The following is a 22,634-nucleotide window of genomic DNA, read 5'->3' as shown; positions in this document are numbered from 1 at the left end:
AGTGGAAACTTTTAAGGGTTTAGAGGGCGCTTTTACTGGAAAGCGCCCTCTAAAGTGGAAACTTTTAAGGGTTTAGAGGGCGCTTTTACTGGAAAGCGCCCTCTAAAATGGAAATTTAAAGGGTTTAGAGGGCGCTTATTTTGGAAAGCGCCCTCTAAAGTGGGTGGTTATTTATATTTATTTTTTTAAAAAGCGCTATATTTTTTTATTTATTTTAGACAACCTGTATATTGAAGCAGTACACCTAAAACTGTATATTCTTATCATTTTTCAACATACAAAATATTATAAAATAACAATGGGAATGACCAAAGCAAAAACATCAAAATATATTCTTATCATTTTTCAACACACAAAATATAAAACAATTCGAGGTATATGTTTTAAATCATAAACTAATGATTGAATATCTATTTTAGACAGTTTGCATCAGTGATTTACAGTACAAATTCATCTGGCACTGAAGTTTCTACAGTACTTGTTAAATGATAATTCATCTAGAAGTACAAAATATACAGAAAAAATTACTATGATAGTTGAAATTTAGAAGTTTCAAGTCTTAAAATCAAACTATAAGTGGGGGCATTTCAATTCAAGAACATTTCTCTCTTTCACAAGACTGTTATCAGAAATTGAATGGAAACCTATTTGGAACGTAAACCAGGGATATTTTTAAGACCCATCTTGCCAAGGACAAGATTAGGAATAGCTGGAGGGCTATCAAGCCTCATGCATCGACTGAACTCATTTGCAAGCTCCACTAACCTATACTTATCTTTCCCCACTTTCTTGTTAGAGTTGTAGTAACCAAGCCATGCCTGATATGCTGTTTCTTTATTTTTCATCTCCACATTGGATAGAGCCCTTTCCACCTGTTAACAATTTAAAATGTAAGTGCATCGGTGGAATCACAGTGAGTTTAATGAACTCGAGGTGGCATTGTAATTTTGCTAAAGCTTTAAAATTTAGCTTTTGCCAAAATCATGGTGACACACCACGATCCTGCCAAACTCGTAGCTAATCGTTGCTCCACATATTGGTTTGTTTGTCTAAAAACTAGCTAAAGTATTAGAAGAAAATCAATAATTGTCTCCCTTGTATATCCAAGTATACCTTTTTCTTAGTGTCAGGATCAACTGAAGGGACCAGAGCTTTCCCAATAGGTAAATCTTTTGCAGTAGCTAAAAAGAACTCTTCCCAAGGAGCTAGTAGCAGTATGCCCTGCCCTTCTTTTCCTCTTCGCCCCGTTCTACCTAGTCGATGTATATATTGTTCTCTATCAGCCGGTAGACCAACCTGTTCATTGTAGAAATGGAAGAAACATGACAATTTGAAATCAATAAAAGCGTTAAATAATTTGGCAAATCATAATCAAAAAGGCTTGCACTTTTAGCAAATGTATGTATTGAGTGTCCTTACGAGTATGCGTTAAACAGGACAGAAATTCATATGGACACGAGCATGCTGGTAATATAGTCACAAGTGAAACAAGGAAGGAGATCCAAATATACCTGTACAACAAGAGTAACATCTGGATAATCAACTCCACGTGCAGATACATCCGAAGTAACCAATATGAGACCCTTTGACTTCCGGAATTCATCAGAAACTCTGGGTCTATAACTCTGAGGCTTTCTTGAATGGATTTCTCTCACATTCAAGTTCAACTCCCCAAGGAGATCAGTAACAAGTCTTGTGACCATAGCGGTTGTGCAGAAAACAAGAACCTGATAAACCAATAGCTACATTACATATCCTCCAAATCCATGTAAACATGATTGTAAAAGTTAAACTTTGTTGTCAAATCACAGTTTACTAATCCAAAATACTAATCTAAACAGTTCATAGTGAAAGGACAGAGAAAAAATTAAAATACAGTTGGTTGCAGATTAGAAAGCAAACCTTGTAGTCAACATCATCTGCAATGTGCTCCTTCAGGATAGCATAGAGTACCTTTGATTGGTAGAAGGTGTTTTAGATATTGCTGCCTCCTTTATCTACATCGAGAAACAAATGGAACAGTTGGTGAAATTTAACCCATAATGCCTAGTCTCCATTGCTAGCATTGCAACACAATAATTATTGTTGAGAATACTCAATAAATGTATGAACCAAGAAAAATGAAACAAAAAATGAACAATAGCGAACGTCAGAAGAGAAACCAAGTAATATGAAGATTAGAAAAATACCTATGGTGTCAAAATCGAACAGCTAACAACGAATTAATAGAAGGAGGAAACGTCGTAGATCTAACAGAGGTGGAAGGAGAACGCCTTAGAAGTAGCGAAAATCGTAGAAGTGAGAATCCTAACGTGAAAAAGAACGAAAATAACAGAGAGTGAAATAACAAAACGCGCAGTATGTTATAATTTTAATGTTTACTAAAGGGGACCTTAGAGGGCGCTTGTGGAAAAAAAGCGCCCTCTAAAGGAGGCCTAAGAGGGCGCTTATGAAAGCGCTCTCTAAGGCTTTCCAAAAGCGCTTTATAAACTGGAAATGCACATGGACTTATAGAGCGCTTTTTTAAAAGCTCCCTCTAAGGGTAACCTTAGAGGGCGCTTTCTAAAAAGCGCCCTGTATTGTTGTCCCTCTATCTCCTCCTTATTTTTTCGCTTCACCTTAGAGGGCGCTTTATTACAAAAGCGCCCTCTAAAGTGCGCTGTCTATTCCAGTTGTTCGCTCCTTATTTTTTCGCTTCACTTTAGAGTGCGCTTTTGTAATAAAGCGCCCTCTAAGGTGCGCTGTCTATTCAAGTTTTTGGCATAGTGAGATATGTTCAACAAACTAATTATTTGAAAATATTGATGTCAAGATCGAGGATGAAGATCGAGCCTTGTTGCAGTTGTGTGTTTTGCCTAGATCATATGCTCATTTCAAAGAAACTCTCTTGTATGGAAGAGATTCTCTGACCTTTGAAGAAGTTCAATTAGCCTTGTATTATAAGGATTTGAACGAACAAAAAGAGAACAAGCCATCTTTCACTCGTGAAGGCATGTCGGTTAAGGAGAAGTTCACAAAGAGAGAAGGAAAGTTCGACAAGAAGAATGGTAAAAGTTAGTAGAAGTCTTATAATAGTGATACATATGGTATTCAATGTTATCATTTTAAGAAGGATGGTCATACAAGAAAAGTGTGTGTTGAACGCCTGAAAGATCATGGACGTAAGGATAATGGCAACGCATCAATTGTTCAAGATGATTTCGACTCATCTAATGTTCATGTGGATTCAAGCGACGACTCAAGTAAAAAGTGGATTATGGATTCAGGTTGCACTTGGCACATGACTCCAAACAAAGATTTGTTCGAGGAATTATGTGATCAAGACGGTGGACCTGTATTGCTTAGAAACAATAAAGCTTGCAAGATTGCTAGTGTTGGATCTATGAGTTTCAAGCTCCATGATGAGCCAATAAAGTTGTTGACTGAAGTCAGGTATGTGTAGCGGAAAATTCATGACCATCAAGCTATGGATAAGCTTAACATCAATAAAACCAGAGTCGCTACCACGCTTTTATTGTTTCCAAAGGAAAAGCGAAAAGTACGAACAAAACCCAAGGATAAGATGTTTTCAAATCAAAACTAATAAAATGCCAGAGATTACAGGTAAGGGGGTTGGTTTGACAAACGGAAGGTGTTAGCACCTAAAGTGTCATAGGTACTCCTAGGGAGCCCTTTTTTATGTGTGTATGTGTTTTGGTATAAAATGATGTTTGCAATAAATAGAGTGTGGGGATGAGAAAATAATTCATTAATTATATTTTGTGTTTGACAAGACCTTCGGACTTGTGCCTACGTACCAATATAAAAATGAGGGATCAAAACCTCATAGTTTGTGGTATCAATTTCAAAGTGAGTGAATTGTTTTTAAAAAAATTTAAGTTTGAAAGAGGCACAAAAGGCCTAAAACAGTTTTAATGAGTGTTAGTTCTTTTCGTATTTTGAAATTTTAAGTCAATATGATTAGATTTATTCACAAGTTTAATTTAAGAAAAAAGTTTAAAATGCAATGGTATAAGGCCAAAGTTTCTAATTTGCAATAACGTCTAAGTTTAAAAATCACAAGCAAAGAAGATTTTAAAAAGGGGGAGAGATTTGAAATTTAAGAAATGGGAGGAGATGAAGAGACTAATCCTAAGCAATAATTTAAAAGTTAAGAGTTGAAAAGATCTGACCAATGGGATGCAATCCAATAGACAAGAATGTCATATAGAAACCCACTTTTCCCTTGGACTTTAAATCAAGCAATATCAATAAGCAAGTAACAAAGTGAAGAGCAAGGAATCAAATAAAGATAGTGACATCCAAGCTAGAAACTTCACAGTCTTCTTCATAGTCTTCCTGTGTATCAGACGACATACTCCTTAAATGGCTTAGAATAAGGAATTAGACACAAGTTCAAAGTAACATCTTCATCAAGACCAAGTTGCAGATGAACTCATAAGGATTCCAACACTTGTATCAGATGGAAGCTCAATTCACAAGTTTGACTTTAGAATAGTTGGCATTGGCCATGTCCTTTTTCATAGGTAAAGTTGCCTAATTCTAAGTCCAAGTCTCAGATCAAATCCAACAGTCCACACAAACATTTTTTTAGGGTTTTTGTTGTTTATTAATTATCTTAAGGTCAAAAGACCACAAACACAAACAAAAAATGCACAAACAAGTATATACAATCACAATATATGACTCAAGTGAGCAAAGTAAAAATGACATAAACATATGTATAATGACAAATGATAAATGGCTTGAATTTAAAGTGCATAAACATAAATGACTTGAAATTAAAAGTTAGTCAAATGTTAGTTGATTAGAAGTTAGTGGAGTTTTTCCTTTTTATTGTTTAAGTCATTCTTTGGAGAACACTCGACCCTTTATTCACAAGCATGGATCCTTGAACCAAGACATCTTCCAAAGGAAGGAAAAAAGGCCAAGTTTCCACACAATACCATGAAACGGGGGAGACTTACAATCTCACTTACTAGAATGATATGCCTTTGGGTCAAAATTTAGCGCTATATTAAGCAATCGTAATAGGACTTATGTAGAAGTCACAACTATCTGAGACCGGGAAATAAATATTTTTGGTGTTAATGCATGTTATAGATATGGTATGATGAACCAAACTCCTAAAACATACCACACCCAAAAAGAAAATGATCAAAAGGGTGGACCTCATCTCATCCATACTTGTATTGGTTTATGAACCAACTAGCCTTAGGATATTGAGATGTCATAGGCCAATGAGAGGAGTGGGATAGAAATAATTGAAGATGAGGGGGGGGGGGATATGATACAAACACAAATTGGTCATGGGAGGAAATTTATCAAATTAAAATCATTCATTCATTTTGGGAGATGAATGGTACATTTCATCAATCCCCTAAATCCAATAATTTTAACTTAACAAAAGTCAAATCAACCTTGACCAAGGTCCAAACACATAGTCAAACTCCACAAGTTAATAAAAATAGCTCAAAACAAATGGCCAAGTAAATCTAAATCATAGCTCAAAACATATGTTTGATCAAAAATCTAAAACCTCTTCAAAACACCAAATAAATGGCCAAGAGATTTATCATAGGTCAAACAAGGTCAAAGGACCTTTGAGAAAAAATGTCACTATTTTTGAAAAGTCATAAGTATTTTTAAACAATTAAAAATATGCACAAAAACAATTAAATCATGAAAAATATTAACATTGAACAAAAAAATAATTTTAATTCAAAAAATGAAAGAGAAAAATATTTAATTAAGGTGGACCACATTTTTTGGATCAATATAAAAATTAATATGAATTAATGAAAATAAAGAAAATAAAATATAAATTCAGAAATTATAAAATACGTGGACCATCTGATCTCCCTCATTAATTAAGGTGGCAGATCAAATGGTCCAAAGTGCATGTTCCATGTGGTCATTAGTTAACTGCGTAACACGCGTGGTAATCACAACCAACGCTCAAGATTAGAACAAATTGAATGGATCATGTGGTTGGGAAGCTTGCCAACACATCGCCGGAGCCAGAGCTCCGGTCTTCTTCTCCAGTGGACCTCACCAGACTGGTTTACCTTCAACCATCACCAAAATGGAAACGAAAGACATGGATTTAAAGAAAAAAATGCTCTTGTTGCTTTGATTTAAAAAGATACAGGGAGTTCAATTTTGAGGATCATGATCTGAGTTGCTTCGATTTAACCTCAAAGCAACTCAATCTTGTTGTCTACATTGGCAGGACTTCAGACAACCAAATATCAACAAGAATAGTGGAGAAATAAGAGAGAATCGAAGAGTGGAAGTTTATGAAAATTCACCTTCAAGTTGATCCAATTCGGCTTGATCTTGATCTGGATTTGATTGCTTTCTCCTCCTCTTGCTTGCAGAAACCAAATGAACTGAAAATGGAAGTGAATTTCTGGAGTTTGAACTTCCAAACAGATGGTGAAATTCAAGATCGATTTCAAAGAAATCTCGAAAAATTCTATGGTAGTGAGGGTTTGTAGAGGTCTAGCAAAGTTTGGGCAAGATGTTGATGATGAATCTGAAGCTGTAAGCTTGTTTAAATAGGCATTATTTTTTATATTTGCACCACTTGAAAATTTGACAAAAATAGTAATTCACTTGCATGGGTGCATGGGCAATCATTTGGGCCTTGAGAGTGATGTAATCCAACTCCAAATCATGCATAAAGTCTACTGAACTTATAATGTGAAAGCATGCAAAAGCAAATGGTCATTTGAAGTTCAAACTTGCCAAAACACTTCCCATAATGAAGCCATGCGCAAGTCCTTCAATTTTGATCGAAATGAGATGATCTTAGATGTTTTGGAAAGGTAAGATCAAGGGGAACAACTTTCTTGTTGAACACTTTTTTATTTGAAGCTTGGATCATGATGAATTTTAAGGTGGAAGTTTGGGAAATCAAACATATTTGAAAATTTTCTAAGTCCCAAGTCAAATGTTCACTTCTCCCACCTAGAATAACGTTTTCTATGGACTTAAAATGAGAAACGTTCCTTCATAAAAGTTGTATATATTTCAAACCTCTTAAATTTGGTCACAAATTTGACCTTATTTGGATTTGGCATGAAGGAGTTATGCATTTTAGATGTTGAGGAAAATCACTTGTTCAATGGTATTGGTCCAAAAGGACCTATAATGTTTACTCTTGGCCCATGCATTTGCAAGTTGAATTTGCACTTCCTCCAAACATAAAAGTTAAATTACACATCTTGAAATTGATCATTCAATTTGAATGGATTACATATCATAAAAATTGAGCAAGTTACGGCCTTGGGAAGTTGACCTCCAAACTAGGGTTTAGACAAAATAACCTATAATTTTTCACCATAAAAAATTGACATTCCAAGCATAATTAGCTCCTGACCTCAACATGAAAGTTTCTTGTAATTTCATTTAGTGTAATGTTTCTCTTGGAATCATTTTCATATGATAAAAAGTGTAGGAGATAGGGTCTAGGGAACCCCAGTTTTACCAGTTGACTTTCTCTGGTCAACCACCATGAACCAACTTGCTAGATTGATATTCTCTTGACTTTTGGGACTCATGGAGGATCATATATGCATAAGATGATGAATTTTGGAATATACCTTGAAATATTTGATCAATTTCTAAAGAAACTTGTTGAAGAAGTCACATAAGATACCCATATGAATTAGGGTTCCCAAGGCAAACCAACTTCAAACTCTTGATGATTTCTTGATCAAAATAACATGTGAAGATTATGGGGATACTTATATGATAATTACGGCCAATGTAAACCAATTCTTGATTTAGATCCTTGCATTGAGGGTCTTAAACCCTAAATATGAGCTTGATGGAGCATTGGTGAGCATACACACTACCTACAAAAGAGTTAAACAATACAATGACATATTTTTGGTATTTTGGTTAATAAATAATGAAAAACAAAGTATGATACAATCGAAAGTGCTTGGTGATCTCTCCCAATGCAAACCTAATGAATATGGGGTATGGAGAATGCCAAGGTTTGATCCTAGTGTTAATGCATATGATGAGATAATATGAGGGATCTTAGGGTCAAAATTGAGGTCTTACAAGGACGTTCTAGCTAAGGGGATGAAGGTTAAAATCTTCGTATCGAATCAGTAGAATGGGCTTAAATAACAACATAGAAACAAATTTTGGTCCCTAAGAGACCTCATGATGCATATGATATGAATGCTAAAAAATAACCTCTGTTGGGAAAATTTTGCCTCAAGAGAATTTTTTTTAGAAAGAATCAAAGTCCGCAGGAGCGTAATGCATTCCAAATGGATAACTCACTAGGGAGACAAAGACTCTAGGGGGATAAGAGGTTGTGAGTAGGCCAGGCTAAGACTTAAAACTGCTGGGGGACACGAGAGATTCCATGAAAATAAGTCAATTGAAAGACTCAACCAGCAAATAAAAGAAACACCTATAGGGGAAACTAGTAAATTAGAACAAAGCTGAAATACCCGAACCAAGCAGGAAAAAGCGATCTCACTGAGGAAATACGCACTCAAACTCCATTGGGGAATAAATGATCTTCAACATATGAGTAACAGAAAATTATTATCCATAATCGGTTACTGGCTATGGGGATAACAAGTTCTGATAGAGAGAATATCCATTACCGGTTAGGGTAAACATATCAAGGATGACTCGTCGAGGACAACGAGAGGTGCATTCATTACCAATTACTGGGTGAGAATAATATGCCGAGGAAAAATCTATAATAGGATTTACAACTACTAGGTACTGGGTAGAAGACCAAAGAGAGAGAATATTCATCACTGGTTAAAGTGAACATATCAAGGATAAACTCAAATGGAAGAATATCCGTCATTGGTTAGGAACGACATATCAAGGATAGACTGCCAGAAAAAGTGGGGATTACATGTATCAGTTACTGGATAGAATACCGAAAAGAGAATATCCATCATCGGTTAAGATGAACATATCAAGGATAGACTCAGAGGGGAGAAATAGGAATTATATCTATCGATTACTGGATAGAAAACCAAAAAGAAGAATATCCGTCATCCGTTAAGATGAACATATGAAGGATGGACTCCGAGGGGAAGCAAGATTTACAACCACCGGTTACTGGGCAGAAAACCGCAAAGAGGAGGAAACCTGTCATCGGTTAGGATGAACATATCAAGGATTAACCCTCTGGGAACAAAATAGGGATTATAACTACCCTTTTACTGGGTATAATACCAAAAAAATAGAATATCCGTTACCAATTAAGATGAACATATCAAGGATAGACTCAAAGCAGGGGAAGAAAATATTTGTGATCGGTTAGGATGAACATATCAAGCATAGACTTCCTTGGGAAACGTGAAAACGAACCCGCTGGGTAAAAAGGTTACTTTTGTCGGGTATTGACCAAAAGCAAAATGCTCGCAAATCGAGAAGAATATTACCAGTTACTGGGTAATAGACTCTGAAGGGGACCAAAAGTATCTATCTAGGTAAGATCTGAAAAGAAACGGTCAATCAAAGACTCAACCCAATGAGGATATATCTAAGGGGGAGTGCTGTAAGACCCCAATTTTGACCCTAAGATCCCTCATGCAATTTCATCATATGCATTAACATTGGGATCATACCTTGGCATCCTCCTTACCCCTCTTTCATTGGGTTTGTTTTGGGAGAGATCACCAAACACTATGTGATTGTATCATACTTATATATTATCATTTTTACTAACCAAAATACCAAAAATATGTCTTTGTATTTTCCTAACTCTTTTGTAGGTAGGGAATGATCTCCATTGATCTATCAAGTTCATATATACGGTTTGAGACCCTCATGACAAAGAGCATAACCATTGAATTGATCAAAGAATGTTTATAAGCATCATATATGAGTTCCATTGATTACTACATGTTATATTGATAAAGTTTTCTTTAAGAGTTTGGAGGTGATTTTCCTTGGAAACCCTAGTTTGACTGGTATCTTGAGTAACTTCTCCAACAAGCTATCTCACCAATTGATCAAATTTCTCAAGGGACACTTCAAAATTCATCATCTTATGCATATATGATCTACCATGAGCCAGGAAAGTCAAGAGAATTGAAGGTTAGCAAGTTGGTTGATGGTGGTTGGCCAGATGAATTCATCTGATCAAAACTGGGTCTCCTTAGACCCTATCTCCTACAATTTTCACCATATGAAAATGATTACAAGATAAACGTTACTCTAAATGACATTACAAACAACTTTCATGTTGAGACTTAGAGCTAGTTTTGCTTGGAAAATCGTTTTCTATGTTGAAAGATTATAGGTCATTTTGTCTAAACCCTAATTTGAAAGTCAACTTCCCAGGATATAACTTGCTCAATTTTTATGAGATGAAAGATTTCCAAGTTTCATAATCAAATTCAAGATGCCTACTTCAACTTTTATGTTTTGAGTGAAAGCAAATCCAACTTTTATAAGCATGTGATATGAGGTTACATTATAGGTCATTTTTGACCTATACCATTGAACAATTGATTTTTCCAAACTTCAAAAATGCATTACTCTATCATTCCAAATCCAAATGACATGAAGTTTCTGACCATGTTTAAGGTCTTTGAAAGAGCTACAACCTTGATGAAGACACTTTTCTCATTTGAAGCTCACATAAAAAGTTAAGTAAGGTGGAATATTAAGGTATATGGTTGACACTTAGAAAAATTTTCAACATGTTAAAATTTCCAAAATTCCACCTCAAAATTCTCCATGTTCCAAGCTCCAAATGAAAAGGTGTTGAACATCAAACTTGATCCAAGCTTTTCAAAGAACCCAAGTTCATGCACTTTGGATGAGGTTTGCTAGGGCTGCATCATTGGAAAGAATCAATTGCATAAACTTGAGTTCACAATGCCTTGCATTCAAGCTTCATTCAGACCTCAATTGGAATCATTTTGGACCTTTTTGCATTGTATCATGGGCCTGTACATGACCATGCACTCGTGCCATCAACATTGATAATTCTTGACAGATTTTTGAAGTGTGCAAATATCATTCCCTTTGGTTATAAATACATGACCTCTGTGCTCATTTGAATCACACTTTGCGCGCCAGCTTTGCCCCCCATTGAAACCCTCTCATTCTAAAGGAAAACCTGAGAAATTTCAATTTGAAATTTGAGTTTTAATCTCAACTGCTAGAGATTCAAGAACTCTAGGATCCAAAGCCTTGTAACCTCTTTAATCACTTCTTGCTAGCTTCTCAAGTTTGATCATATCGTGTTTGGAGAAAGCAACATCAAGAACTACATAGCATTGAAGGTAATTTTCAGAAAACTTCATCTCTTAGATTTTCACTCAATTATACTCAATTCTCTTGGATCTTTGGTTGTCTGAATTCCTACCAACGTAGGCAAGAAGATTGAGTTGCTTAGAGGTCAAATCGAAGCAACTCAATTGACACACCTCAAAATTCAACTCCTCATATCTTTCTATATATGTGGAGTTAGTTAAAATTGAGGTTAGATTCGTGCTCTACGCCGTTTTTTCTTTCAGATCATGTCCTCCTTTTTTATTTTGGTGATGGTTGAAGGTGGACCAGTCCGGTGAGGTCCACCGGAGAAGAAGCCTGGAGTTACAGTTCCGGTCGTGTGTTGGCACGTCTTCAACCACATGATCTAGTTAAAATGTTTTAATCTCACGCATCCATTGTGATTACCATCCCTGCAGCGCGCTGACTCGTGTGTTTGGTGGAACGCGCGTTTTAGGCCACTTAATTTGCCACCTCAATTAATGAGGGAGACCAAGTGGCTCACGTTTTTTCACATTTAATTTTAATTCCTTTTATTTTTATTAATTCATATTAATTTTAATATTGATCCAAAAAATATGAGAGTTTCACCAAAAAATTTCAAATAATTTCCTCTTTCATTTTATTTTATTCCTTTTATTTTCATTAATTCATATTAATTTTAATATTGATCCAAAAAATATGAGAGTTTCACCAAAAAATTTCAAAAAATTTCCTCTTTCATATTCTGATTGAAAATTATATTTTGGATTCTTATTAATATTTTTCATGATTTAATTGATTTTGTGATTATTTTTAATTGTTTAAAAATACTTTTAAGTCTTTGAAAATTCTGAAATTTTTTCTGCAAGGTCCTTTGACCTTGTTTGACCTATGATAAATCTCATGGCCATTTCTTTGGTGTTTTGATGAGGTTTTAGGTATTTGACAAACCATATTTAATTTAAATGCATTATTTTAGTTTTTTTAAATTGAATAAATGCCAAATAATTTCGTTGACCTCTTGTGATGGTTTGTGTAAGTTTGACTTATGTTGTTGGGCCTTGGTCAAGGTTGATTTGACTTTGTCATGTTAATATCATTGGATTTAAGGGATTGAAGGAATGTACGTTGCATCTCCCAAAATGAATGAATGATATTAATTTGGTAAAATTCCTCCTTTGACCAATTTGAGTTTTAATCCATTCCCCTCCCTCTTCATCTCATTCCCATTATTTATGCATTCATCTCATTTGGCCTATGATATCTCAAAGTCCTAAGGCTAGTTGATTGAAAATTCAACATAAGTATGGATGAGATTAGGCCACCTCTTTTGCATATTCTTTTTTGTGTGTGGTATGTTTAATGAGCATAGTCCATTATATTATGTCTCAAACATGTATTAACACCAAAATTCTATTGCCCGACCTCAAATAGTTGTGACTTCTACATAAGTCCAATTACGATTGCTTAGCATAGAGCTAAATTTGTGACATAAAAAGGCATAACATTCTAGTTAGTGAGATTGTAAGTCTCCTCTTTTTCATGGTATTGTGTGGAAACTTGGCCTTTTTTCCTTCCTTTGGAAGATGTCTTGGCTCAAGGATCCACGCTTGTGATAAGTGGGTTGAGTGTTCTCCTAAGAATTTCTTAAAATGAAAAGCAAAAGCAAAATAATACTAACTTCTAACTCATTAACAACTAACTTTTAATTTCAAGCCACTTACTTTAATGTCGTTTAATTTTAGTCCTTATTCATTTGCCATTATTCATACCATTCTAATTGTTTATGTTAATGTAATTTTTACTTTGTCCACTTGGACCATATTGTGTGATTTATCTTATTTGTGTATCCTTTGCTTGTTTGTGTGGTCTTTGACCACTAATGTACATAATAACAACAAAAACCCTAAAAAAACTTTTGTGTGGACTGTTGGCTTGATCTTGGATAAATGGACTTAGAACTTAGGCAACATTCCTATGCTAAAGGGCTTGGCCAATGCCAACTTTCTGTGAAACCAAGTGCTTGCAATTTGAAACTTCATTTGATACATCATTCAAGATCCCTCTGAGTTCATCTGCAATATGATCACTGTGAAGCTATTATTTTGAAACTGTGACTTATGGAATTCATCTGTTACATGGGCTAATTTGAAGAAGATCATGGAGTGGCTATGCTTGGATGTGGCTATCTTTATTTGATGCCTTTGCTCTTCAAGATTAATATAATTATGCATTGGTGTGTTGCTTGATTCTAAATGTCCAAGGGAATTTGGGTTTCTATTGACATTCTTGTCTATTGGATTGCTACCCATTTGGTCAGATCTTTCCAACTCTAGACTTTTAATTTTGTGCATAAGATAGTCTCTTCATCTTCTCCCCATTTCTTAAATTTCAGAATCTCTCCCTCCCTTTTTAAAATCTTCTTTGTTTGAACTTGTTTTGTTCTAAACTTTGGCCACTTTGCAAAAAGATAGAAACTTTGATCTTATGCCATTGCATTTTCAAACTTCTTTTCTTAAATCAAAATTGTAAATAAACTTAACTATACTTGACTTAAACTTTTAGAAAATCCAAAAAAAAGAACTAACCCATTCAAACCATTTTTAGGCCTTTGTGCCTTTCTAACTTAATTTTTGTTAAAAGCAATGCATCCACTTTGAAATTTATATCACGAACTACGAGGTTTTGACCCCTCATTGTTATGTTGGTACGTAGGCACAAGTCCGAAGGTCTTATCAAACACAAAAATATAATTAATGAATTCTTTTCTCATCCCCCCCATTCTATTTATTTGTAAACATCATTTTTGTATCAAATACATATGCACACAAAAAGGGCTCCCTAAGAGTACCTAGGACACTTTGGGTGTTAATACCTTCCCTCTGTGTAACCAACCCCCTTACATGTAATCTCTGACATTTTATTAGTTTTGATTTGAAAACTTCTTACTTTTGGGTTTGTTCGTACTTTTTCCCTTTTCCCTTGGAAACAATAAAAGCGCGGTGGCGACTCTTGTTATTTGATCTCTAGCTTATCCATAGCTTAATGATCACGAATTTACCGCTACAAGTGGTTCCATCCAGACAAGTAAATGGGGAGGAAAAGAAATAATGATCATCCACGAGGAAATAACTTAGTGGGGAATGAGAAAGGTTAAATTCTTTCTGCTTAAGAGGGTTGGCACTCTATAATTGAAAGAGGACATACACACCAAATCTGTGTGGGGGAAAAAGATACCACCATAGCAGAGGATCAGAGAAATAATGAATCATAAAGTGCAAATAACGTAATAATGAAATCTGTGGATGTATATGTATATGTATATGTATCTGTATTTATGATGATTATGCTGACAAAACGATCACAAAGGATAAAACTGTCGCTGGTTTGAATCATCAATACAACAGTTGGCCAATCTCAACAGGAGGAAACCAACTAGAGAAAGAGAGGTGAAAGAAGAACGCGAATCAAACATCTCAAGGGCTTGAACCTGGCTAGGGGAGAGAGAAAATCAGTTAAGGATCTGCACCATCAACTCTACAGGGATTTTTAGGTCAACACCATATCAAATGGTGAGACAACCTCGTAGATGATCGGACAACTGCTATAGAATCCGTGCTGAATGAAGTCCGTTGGAGACTTGAGGGAAACAATAATCTGCTGATACAACGCGCCTACAACTCGAGGGAGGCATTCACAAACTCAGCTGGGGAAATCAACAAAACTCGGTTGGAGATGCAGAAATGATGTTGGGAATGAAATAGAGATCTCGCCAACTTCTTGGGTAAAACCAACAATGCTTCGCATTTTAGGGCTCACCTGTTCTTGGACCGCTCTTGAGATTCCTTAAATGAAATTGATTGCTTTTAAAAAGTAATTGCTCTTATTATTTCAGAAAACATGATTTTGATTTAAATCTATTTGGCTGAAAGATAAGTAAGAGTAGAAACAATTGTATAAAAAGCTCAACTTTATTTAATAGAATGGTAGTCTGTAAATGACAAGACTTCATAAATCTTTACAAAAGTTGAAAAATGGTAATTTACATGGAGAAGGGCTACATTGAATACAATGATCTTTAATCCTTCTACCGACTTCAATATCCATTGTGCTCTTGGCTTTGGTTGAAGTTGAATCAGAAGCAAAGGTTGTGCTCAAGAAAGTTTTCAAGACTGAAGATCAACAGGATGCAGTTACTTGCCACGATCCCTAATTTTTTGCATAAATTTCCCCAAGGTGGGGTACTCAATTTATCGGGATAATTTTTCTATTTTATGTCCCTAACTTTTGCCTGGATCTCCCTTTTGGGTTTTCAATCCATCGAGATGCTCATTTTTGCCTAAGCCGCCCTTTTGAGTTTTCAACTTAGCGAGCTGTTCTTTTCTTTTTAGGCGAAGTATTTCTTGACTGCATCGACATTCACAGGATGCGTGAACTCTTCACCATCCATAGTTGTAAGAATCAAAGCGCCGCCTGAGAAGGCTCTCTTAACATCATATGAGCCTTCATAATTAGGAGTCCATTTTCCCCTAGAATCTGGTTTGAAAGATAAAACCTTCTTGAGCACAAGGTCACCTTCTCTGAACACACGAGGTCTGACCTTCTTATCAAATGCTTTCTTCACTCTTTGCTGATATAATTGACCATGACACATGGCAGTTAACCTCTTCTCTTCAATAAAAATTCAGCTGGTCAAATTTGGTCTGACACCATTCAGCTTCTGTCAACTTGGCTTCCATCAAAACACAATGATGGGATCTCAACCTCAACTGGGAGCACAACTTCCATGCCATAAACAAGTGAGAAAGGGGTTGCCCCTGTTGAAGTGCGGATGGATGTACGATACCCATGCAAAGCAAATGGGGGCACCTCATGCCAATCCTTGTACATTACAACTATCTTCTGAATGATCTTTTTAATATTCTTGTTTGGAGCTTCAACAACCCCATTCATATTAGTTCTGTAGGGAGAAGAATTATGATGTGCAATCTTGAAGTATTTGCAAATACCTTCCACCATATTATTATTCAAGTTAGATCCATTATCAATAATGATCTTACTTGGCACACCATAACGGCATATGATCCGATTCTTGATAAACCTCACAACAACTTGCTTGGTTACATTCGCATACGATGTCACTTCAACCCACTTTGTGAAGTAGTCAATTGCCACCAAAAAGAAAAAATGTCCATTTGACACTTTAGGCTCAATCATACCAATCATATCGATTCCCCACATGGAGAAGGGCCATGGGGAGGAAATGACGTTCAACAGTGTCGGAGGAACATGAATTTTATCTGCATAAATTTGACACTTGTGGCATTTCTTCACAAACTTGCAATAGTCAGATTCCTTTGTCAGCCAATAGTAACCTACTCTCAACATCTTCTTAGTCATAGCATGTCCATTGGAATGAGTACCAAAAGAACCTTCATGGACTTCGGTCATCAACAGGTCTACTTCGTGTCTATCCACGCATCTGAGCAGAACCATATCGAAGTTTCTCTTGTAAAGTACATCACCATTCAGGTAGAAAATGACAGTTAATCTCCTCAAAGTTTTCTTATCTTTCAAAGATGCCCTAGGCGGGTAAATATGACTTTGGAGGAAACACTTGATATCGAAATACTGAAATTCTAGTTATCAGACTTTGGATGTCACACGGGTTGTTATGACATCCAATTCTGCACAGACAGGAATTATGCAGAACTTAAAAGTAAGTGTAGTAAATAACACAAGTGATTGTTTACCCAGTTCAATCCAACATGACCTACATCTGGGGGCTACCAAGCCAGGGAGGAAATCCACTATTAGTAGTATCAATTCAAAGCTAAACTCACCCGTTTACAACTTATCACTTAATCCCTACCCAATGCAATTTCAATCTTACACTAAGATCAGAGTTCTTATTCACTCCCCCTCAATCACCTCAGTGATTACTATCTTTAAACAATATTAAAGACAAGTTGAAGTCACACTTCAAACAACTCTTGATTGTGCTTCACAGCTTTAATCAAGATACACAACACTCACGCTTAAAAGCTTTGAGCGACACAACACTTACAACTCAATGAACACCCTATGCCACAGCAATCATCTACTTGATAATGGCTTGGCTTACAAGTTACGTCTAATACAAGACTCACAAAAATACAGCAGTGAAGTATGATGGACACATAAAATTTTCACGCCTCAAAATCCCCGAAACTGAATGAAGGAACGCCTTCCTTTTTATATTGCAGTACCTGGGCTTTTGCACCTGTATTCTCCTGAATTTAAGGTCACACGAGTTCCCATAAATTCAACATTTAGGTTACTAACAAATAGGCTATTTGTTAGGTTCATTGAATGTAACTTGGTTGTTGGTTTCCTGGTTTTTCTCTAAGCCGTTGACTTCCTGAAGAATAGCCCAAGAAAAGCTGAAACAGAAAACTGAACAACCTACAATTTAGCATATGCTGTCAGGAATGAATGTCACGACATTCAGCTCGACATCAAGGTCCATATGCTGAGTCTGTTTTTCCAGAAAACAGACTGTACAATTTTGCTGACCTGTACATGATCAAAATGACCATACTACCGTAACAGCTTACATTAGTAAATGTTAAAGTGTCCAACTTAACATTTACACATTTGGCCTTAAATTAGTTCTGTTATTCTCTTGAAGAACAAACTAAGTTACATGCTGAAGTATAGCAGAACATCACTCTGTCTAATGTTCAGTAGCTGCTGTCAATGATGAATGTCATAACATCCAATTTGACATTCAGTTAGTAGGCCTTATTCCAGGTCTGGTCTTTCCTTGATAACCAGACTGGAAATAAATACTAAGTTCTAACAGAATTCCAGCTGTTCTATTCCTTAGTATCTGATGACAGGTATGAATGTCACATCATCCAGTTTGACATTCAATAAATCCTGTGTTAGCTAATCCTGCAGTAACTACTCAAGTGTGTCATGACATCAGTCAAGACATCAGAGTACAGTTAGATATTCTAACCTACAATGTAGTCACACATACATACCATGTCATGACATCAGTCAAGACATTTGTAACCAGCTAGTGTTTTACCATATAATGCAGCCAATTAAACACCTACAAATACCACGGCTTTTCATCCTTAATCTCTTTAACAGCAAACACATGCACTGGCCTATCATGACGCATCACAATCAAATTAGGAACTTTAGTCCAAAACTTCACCACAATCATTGAAGCCAACGTTGCAAGAGCATCTGCCATCCGGTTTTCATCTCGAGGGATGTGATGAAATTAAACCTTTGTAAAGAAAGTTGAAATCCTCCTCGCATAATCTCTATACGGTATCAAACCGGGTTGATTCGTCTCCCATTCACCTTTGATTTGATTCACAACCAAAGTTGAATCTCCATAGACGTCAAAATACTTGATTCTGAGATCAATGGCCTCTTCAAGACCCATAATGCAAGCTTCATACTCAGCCATATTATTTGTACACTTGAAAGTCAATTAAGCTGTAAACGGAAAATGAGTGCCTTGATGAGTATTAATCATTGCCCCAATTCCATTACCATACTGATTAACAACACCATCAAATACTCTGCCCCAACGTGAACCAGGTTCTGGCCCTTCTTCAAGCAATGGTTCATCACAATCTTTCATTTCCAGGTACAAGATCTCTTCATCAGGAAAATCATATTGTGCTGACTGATAGTCTTTAATAGGTTGGTGTGCCAAATGATCAGCCAAGACACTACCTTTGATAGCTTTTTGAGATCGGTATTCAATATCATACTCTGATAACAACATCTGCCAACGGGAAATCCTCCCAGTTAAATAAGGCTTCTCAAAAATATACATGATTGGATCCATTTTGGATATCAACCAAGTAGTATGATTCAACATATATTGACGCAGATGCTTAGCAGCCCAAGCCAATGCATAATAAGTCTTTTCAAGCATAGAATACCAAGTCTCACAATAAATGAATTTCTTACTAAGCTAATAAATAACATATTCTTTCTTTCCAGTTTCATCTTGCTGACCCAGAACATAACCCATACTTTCATCAAGCACAATCAAATACATGATCAACGACCTTCCTTCAACAGGAGGAGACGGAATCAGAGGCATAAGAAGATACTCTTTGATACTGTCAAAAGATTTATGGAAATCCTAAGTCCAATTACAAGATTGATCTTTCCAAAGAAGCTTGAATATATTCGCATATGTGGCAGTCATGTGCGAAATGAATCTTGAGATATAATTCAAGCGGTCGAGAAAACCTCTGACTTGCTTCTCAGTTTTTGGCACAAGCATCTCTTGTATTTTTTAGACAATGGCAGGACCAACTTCAATTCCCTTCTCGCTGATAATAAAGCCCAATAACTTACCAGAACAAACACCAAATGTACACTTATTGGGATTCAAGTGGAGTTCGTACTTTCTCAAACGCTGGAATAGCTTCAACAAATGCTCAACATGCTCTTCTTCATCACTGGATTTAACAATCATATCATCAACATAGACTTCAACCTCTTTGTGCATCATGTCATGAAAAAGTGTGGTCATTGCTCTCTGGTAGGTTGCACCAGCATTCTTTAACTCGAAAGGCAACACTCTATAACAGAATGTTCGCCATGGTGTAATGAATATGGTCTTCTCCATATCTTCGGGTGCCATCTTAATCTGATTATAACCGGAAAATCCGTCCATAAATGAAAAGACTTTGAACTTAGCTGTATTATCTACCAACATATCAATGTGTGGCAGAGGGAAATCATCTTTCGGATTGGCTTTGTTCAAATCTCTATAATCAACAAAAATACGGACTTTTTCATCCTTCTTAGGAACATGCATGATGTTGGCCACCCACTGCAAATACTCAACAGTAACAAGGATAACATCGTCAATCTGCTTTTGTACTTCTTCTTTGATCTTTACTGCCATATTAGGATGAGTCCTCCTCAACTTCTGCTTGATTGGCGGGCATTCTGGCTTCAACGGTAATCTATGCTCCACAATTTCAGAATCCAAACCAGGCATGTATTGATAGGACCAGGAAAACACATCTGAATACTCTCGGAGAAGATCAATCAACCACTTCTTAACCTCTGAACATATTCGAGATCCAATCTTGACTTTTTTCACATCATCTTCGGAACCCAAGTTGACTAACTCAACCTGCTCAAGTAGACGAGACAATTCATCAGTGTAACACCCCGAATAAAATAAGAGAATTATTTAAATTAAGTTAATAATATATTTATTAATTTAATTAAATAAATTGAATTATTGGATTATTATTATTATTATTATTTGGAATAATAATTAGTGGAAAATATATAAGTTAGAATAAGAGAAAAGGGTTTTTATTTTTGGTAAAGAGTTTTCACGTGAAACAGAGAAGCGGCTGAAAAGTGGAAAGTGGAGAAAGGGCAAAGAGGAAGAGCTAGAGAGCAAAGGTTGAAGAACGGAAAAGCTTGAAGCTTAGAGATTGCCGGATTATCTCAGGTAAGGGGGGTTTATCGTCGTGTAATGGGTATTATAGATTAACATGTCATGGGTGGTGATAAACCGTTGAAGTGACCCTAATTGGGATGTTGAATGCTGAAATATTGTGATGAATAAGTTGTATTAAAGCTGTAATTGAGTCCGTAATTGTGTGAGTCGTGTTCCCCCGAACGTATAGCTTTTTACGGAAATTGAATCGGAGGTCCGGAAGTCCTCCAACGGCGGAAAATGCGGAGAACTCTGCATTCTGCCTTGTGTTAGCGCAGGAACTACTGTTTTGTCTGCGTTAACCGGTTAACCCAGGGCGTTAACCGGTTAACACTGTTATATTTTGTGGAAATGTGCTGTTTTGCCTGCGTTAACCGGTTAACCCAGGGCGTTAACCGGTTAACACTGTTGCGTTTTGCCAGAAAGTGTGTTTTGTCCTGCGTTAACCGGTTAACCCAGGGCGTTAACCGATTAACACTGTTGGAAATTGGAAAAATTGATATTTTAATGTTGTGAACATAATTGGTTATTGGCCTATTATCGTTAATTTTGATGAGTAACTTTGTTGAGTTTATGTTATGAAGTGTTGATACAAATATGTTGATAAGTTGTGTTAAAGTTGTTGAAAATACTGAGTTGTAGGCTTGGTGAGCCAAAGTTGATTATAAGTTGATTATAAGTTGATTTTGTTGAAAACATTGTTGTATTGCTATTCTTATTATGTTGTCGACAGTTTAACGTCGTGTATGCCATGTACATTCATATGCATTAAGTCGGAGCTTTGCTCACACCACGTTGGCCTGGATTGGCAAAATTTTAAGTTGAAAGTTGAAGGCTTATGCCTTGATGCCCAATAAAATGGCAATGATTTTAAGTTGGGAGTTTTACTCCGAATGGTACCACATGCATGACGAGTCGAGTCTCATTTGAGTTGCATTTTATGTTGTTATTGAGTATGATATTGGAGTTGATGTGCCGTTACTGAATGTGTAAATCTGATTTGGGTGATGAAACGTGTTAAATTACTTAGCATTACATGATGATTTATAATGCTTATTATATCGATTGAAGAACTCACCCTTACAACTATTTTTCAGGTAACGAGCAGTGATTGAGTAGAAGCTAGTGCTTGGAGTCTAGTGTAGTCTACTTAGAGGGTCGTGCTCTGATAGATGTAACATCGGGACGGGATGTTTTAATTGTTTTATGGTTGGTTGTTGAACCTTGTTACCTGTAATATGTTATATGTTTGAATGGTTGGTTGATTTCTATCCGCTGCGAATTATGCAAAAATGTTATTTTGAATTAAAAAAAATGAGCATGACTGAATTTTATAGTGAAATGTGTGAAGTGTTGTGTGACACCCTTGGTGCATAATTACTCTGATATATATTTGTTATTGTTGTTTTTATTAAATATTTAGGGTATTTTAGAGGGGTGTTACATTAGTGGTATCAGAGCAGGTCGGTCTGTCCGGCCAGTTGTCGTGTCGTTACTGTCTAACAATTGTGTATTGTTACTAATCTAACTTTTAAGTTGTGTTGTATTGATAAGTTGGAATGGCTGGAAGGAATGACGCTGCAATGGCTGCCGCAATGCAAGCGATGGCACAAGCTGTGCAGAACCTGCCAAATGCTGGTGGTGATGCTGGATCACGTAGCTTGGCGAATTTTCAGAGAGAGAATCCGCCGGTGTTTAAAGGGAAGCATGATCCAGATGCAGCCTTGGGATGGTTGAAAGAGATTGAGAGAATCTTCCGTGTTATGGATTGCACTCCAGCTCAGAAGGTTCGGTATGGTACTCACATGCTAGCAGTCGAAGCTGACGACTGGTGGCTAGAGACTCACGAGAGGTTGACCGTGGCAGGTGAAGTCATTACTTGGGATGTATT

The 22,634-nt window shown here is 36.3% G+C and overlaps 1 protein-coding gene across 1 annotated transcript in view; it reads right to left on the bottom strand.

The window, feature by feature from the left end:
* Positions 1-478: 478 nt before the first annotated feature.
* Positions 479-22,634, bottom strand: part of LOC127123293 (DEAD-box ATP-dependent RNA helicase 31) — a 47,628-nt gene continuing 25,472 nt past the window's right edge. The window contains exons 2-4 of the mRNA XM_051053524.1: positions 1,512-1,742; positions 1,114-1,296; positions 479-872 (exon numbers count right to left, since the gene is read on the bottom strand). Of these exons, the coding sequence (XP_050909481.1) occupies positions 645-872; positions 1,114-1,296; positions 1,512-1,742 (642 nt within the window). The 3' untranslated portion in view covers positions 479-644. The remainder of the gene's footprint in view (positions 873-1,113; positions 1,297-1,511; positions 1,743-22,634) is intronic.

The sequence above is a fragment of the Lathyrus oleraceus genome, chromosome 2 (genome assembly GCF_024323335.1).
Source record: "Lathyrus oleraceus cultivar Zhongwan6 chromosome 2, CAAS_Psat_ZW6_1.0, whole genome shotgun sequence".
Taxonomy (NCBI): Eukaryota; Viridiplantae; Streptophyta; class Magnoliopsida; order Fabales; family Fabaceae; genus Lathyrus; species Lathyrus oleraceus.
This window is presented reverse-complemented; position numbering and strand designations above follow the sequence as displayed.